General features: G+C 59.9%; 1 protein-coding gene across 1 annotated transcript; it reads right to left on the bottom strand.

The window, feature by feature from the left end:
* Positions 1-2529: 2529 nt before the first annotated feature.
* MNEG_15582 (hypothetical protein) lies at positions 2530-3145 on the bottom strand (the record flags this gene model as incomplete). The annotated part of the gene is made up of 3 exons (XM_014035947.1): positions 2530-2554; positions 2715-2774; positions 2994-3145. The coding sequence occupies 3 exons, from the start codon at positions 3143-3145 to the stop codon at positions 2530-2532; spliced, it is 237 nt and encodes a 78-aa protein (XP_013891401.1).
* Positions 3146-3181: the final 36 nt, after the last annotated feature.

The raw sequence follows: 3181 nt of genomic DNA, 5'->3' as shown, positions 1-3181 counted from the left end.
GGCAGCACCAGCGAGGGGTCGACACCACCGGCCGCCGTGTACAGCTGGCTCTTGCCCTCCACCAGGCCCAGACCGTTGGCGCCCAGGTCGCCTGCGCGAGGCGTTGTGGGAGGCAGGACAGGTGGATCAAGACAGACGGGGGCGCGTGGTCCTGTGCAGCTCGATGGGACAGCACGATGCAGTGCGTGCAAGAGCGCTGCAGTGAGCGGTGGTACGCAACACCGCGACAGTACATTTGGATGTTCAGGGACCAGCAACGGGGTGATGCCTTGCCACTCAAAGCGCCTGTATGCCCACATCAGCCTAGAGTTGGAGCACTGCATTACAAGGGCGAAGCAGGGCGCCCCGTCGGCCCCTCCAGGCACGCACCCAGCCCTAGTATACGGCCGCCATCAGTCATGACGACCGCGCGTGCCCCCTGCACGCCGAAGGTGCGCAGCATCTCCAGCATTGCGGGCCGGTCGTCCTCCAGTGTGAGGTAGAGGCCACGCGGCGTGACCCCTAGGCGGTGGTATGCCTGGCACGCCTCCCCCACCGTTGGCGTGTATACGTAGGGCAGTACCTCCGAGGTGTGGGCCATCAGCAGCCGGTAGTAACGGCCGGGATCCTGCAGGGTTTTCAAGGTGGAGTAAGGAAGGGGGTGTCGCAGGACACCTTGAGAGAACTCTGTGGGGGCGGAGAGGTTGCGGGCAGGAGCTGGACAAGGGTTCGAGCGCATGCACGCCAGCAGGTCGGCGGCGCGCGTTTTGACGCGACCGCGGAACACGCTGCCACGCACAGCAACAAGCACAACACACCAAGGTGGGAAAGGGCCGTAATGTATTTGCCTGAGACAGGCCCCTGTGCAAGTGGTACATTGAACATCAGCAACACCAGGCCGAGGCCCCTCTTTCTGCATTTGAGCAGCTGGGCATGGCCCACCTCAGCCAGCATGCGCCGCAGGTAACAGTACCGCTGCAGGGCCTCTTTCTTAGCGAGCATCTCCTCCAAAGCCACATCTTCTGCTGTCTGTTGGGGTTCTGTGGGTGCCACATGTCGATCTGAGCTGAGCATGAGGGTGGCAAGTCCAACACACACAATGGGAGACGAAGCTGGTGCTCACTGCCCGGCAGCCGTCACAGTCGTATCCAGCTGCGCTGCTGACGGTTGGATCTCTCCCTGCAATCATGCCGAATCGTAATAAGACATAGCATGTCTTACCAACTCGCGGCCTGTCCAGTGTTGCGAGCGTGGCAGACATCTCGGGGGAATGAGAATACCAGATCCCTTGCGTTACCACGCTGTGTGTATATTGATTCAGATCGGATAGTATGCTCCATTAGACAATCCAGTTTGTTCACACGCTTCATGTAGTGCGCTCACGTTCATCGAGCACCATTGCAGGTGCGTGTGTCATCGCTCAGCATGCCCGTCACAGCGGCCCAAATCATCACTCATCACAAGCACATGGGAGGCGCGCCTCGTCAGAGACGATCAAGCACATGAAAACACTAGTGGTCAGCAATCTCAATACTGCAAACTCTGACGTCCAGTGGGCTGGTCGCCAGGCTTGTTGCAATGATGCTGTTGTGACTGGCACACCAGCCAAGCCCCACCCAGCTGAAAGCACAATGCACCGATACATGGACGTGCTCGGCCGGAAAGAAAACCTGTTCGGCTTCAAGATCGTCGTTACACAATGTGTGCATTTCCTGCCAGCTGAAACCTCTTGAAGCTTGGTGGAAAGCTACGGCCGACAGCGCACCTCGGCCCACGACTCCATCTATGCTGAGTGGCCCAACAATCAACACAGACTGCGCAAAACCAGCGTTGCGCTAGATAGCGCAGAAACATATCCCGGCATGGTACAACCGCAGAAAGATCCCAGGATGGCTAACGGGAGGCACGCCTTCATCCCCCTGAAGAAACCCGACTCAAAACGAAAGATCCCGGCGTCCCAACAGTCAAGACCAGGGCTGGCTGAGATCGCAGGTACACAAGTGTGTGCGTGTTGGATGAGGTGTGAGAGGAGGGGGCCGCAACAAGATTGCAGTGCCAGCCCTGAGTGCCTGTGTGAGTCCTGATGCATCACATCCCAGTGCTTACACAGCCTCCACGTCACTAAGCCATCCTCCATAAGTGGACTGCCACAAGCGAAGCTGGCGTAGCCTAACATCGTGGCTACTTGCGCAACTTTTGCAAGAGAAAACCATGGGTAAGCAGATTGTGCGGCAACTGCACTGGCCGTTGTTGCATGTTTCATGAGACATGGGCCATGTCCGTACGCCACGTAGCAAGATCAGAGCCAGATGTCGGAGGAGCAGTCGCCACCTGGTGGGACAGTACAGTGGACGATACAGAGGGGTGCCAAAGTTCAGTTGTCTGTACAGCAAACTGCGTTACCTGGGCTGGCCAAAAGACCGGATCGCTACTATGGTCGCGATCCCAGGCTGTCAGCCGTGAGGCCGGATCAGAAACAGCCGTTCCAGCCGCATTCTGACTGGGCCACCACGCCCACTCCCGCTCTTCCATGTACCCCCCGACTGTGTCTTAGCTGTCCTGCTCACCTGGGTACCTGGGGAGCACAGGAGGGAGGGGGTGTGGACGGGTGGCCAGAGGGGTTGGAGAGTGTTTATTCGCCAGTTGACATGTGGCAGGTGTCGAGCTGCATTGATGGAGTTGTGGCGCGTGGCTTGCACACCCAGAGCTGGCATGCGTGTCGCGTGCCGCCTCACCTGGCCTCGTGTGCCAGCACCGGGCCATCGGGCTCCGCCCCGTAGTCCACGATGAAGTCCCTGATCAGGGGCGACACAGGGGGAGGGCGCTTGGGTGAACTTGGGCTGACATTGCTGCCCCGTCCAACCCGTCCGACTCGGGCAGGCTGCCCTGATGGCGTGAATGCCTGCCCTCCGCGGCATTGTTGACAGACGCGATCACATTGGCCTCAGGAGCCCATGAACTGCAGTTCTGCGCTGCCACCTCCAATATCAACGCCAGGGTTGCGCCCCTCTCACTTGTTGATCTCCAGGCTGCCGTCTTCCGCCACGTCCACGCGCACCAGCTGGCTGCCCTTGGCCACCAGGTCCGGGTAGAACTGGCGGTCCCAGGGTGACAGGAGGGAGTTGGTGACGTACAGCCGCTTGCCGTCCAGGCTTAGCTGGATCATCTGGGGGCCCCCCTGGGGGGGGGGGCGGGGTGGAGC

Source organism: Monoraphidium neglectum, assembly GCF_000611645.1.
Source record: "Monoraphidium neglectum strain SAG 48.87 unplaced genomic scaffold scaffold05457, whole genome shotgun sequence".
Classification (NCBI taxonomy): Eukaryota; Viridiplantae; Chlorophyta; class Chlorophyceae; order Sphaeropleales; family Selenastraceae; genus Monoraphidium; species Monoraphidium neglectum.
Note: the sequence above shows the minus strand (reverse complement) of the source record. Positions and strands in the feature narration are given on the sequence as shown.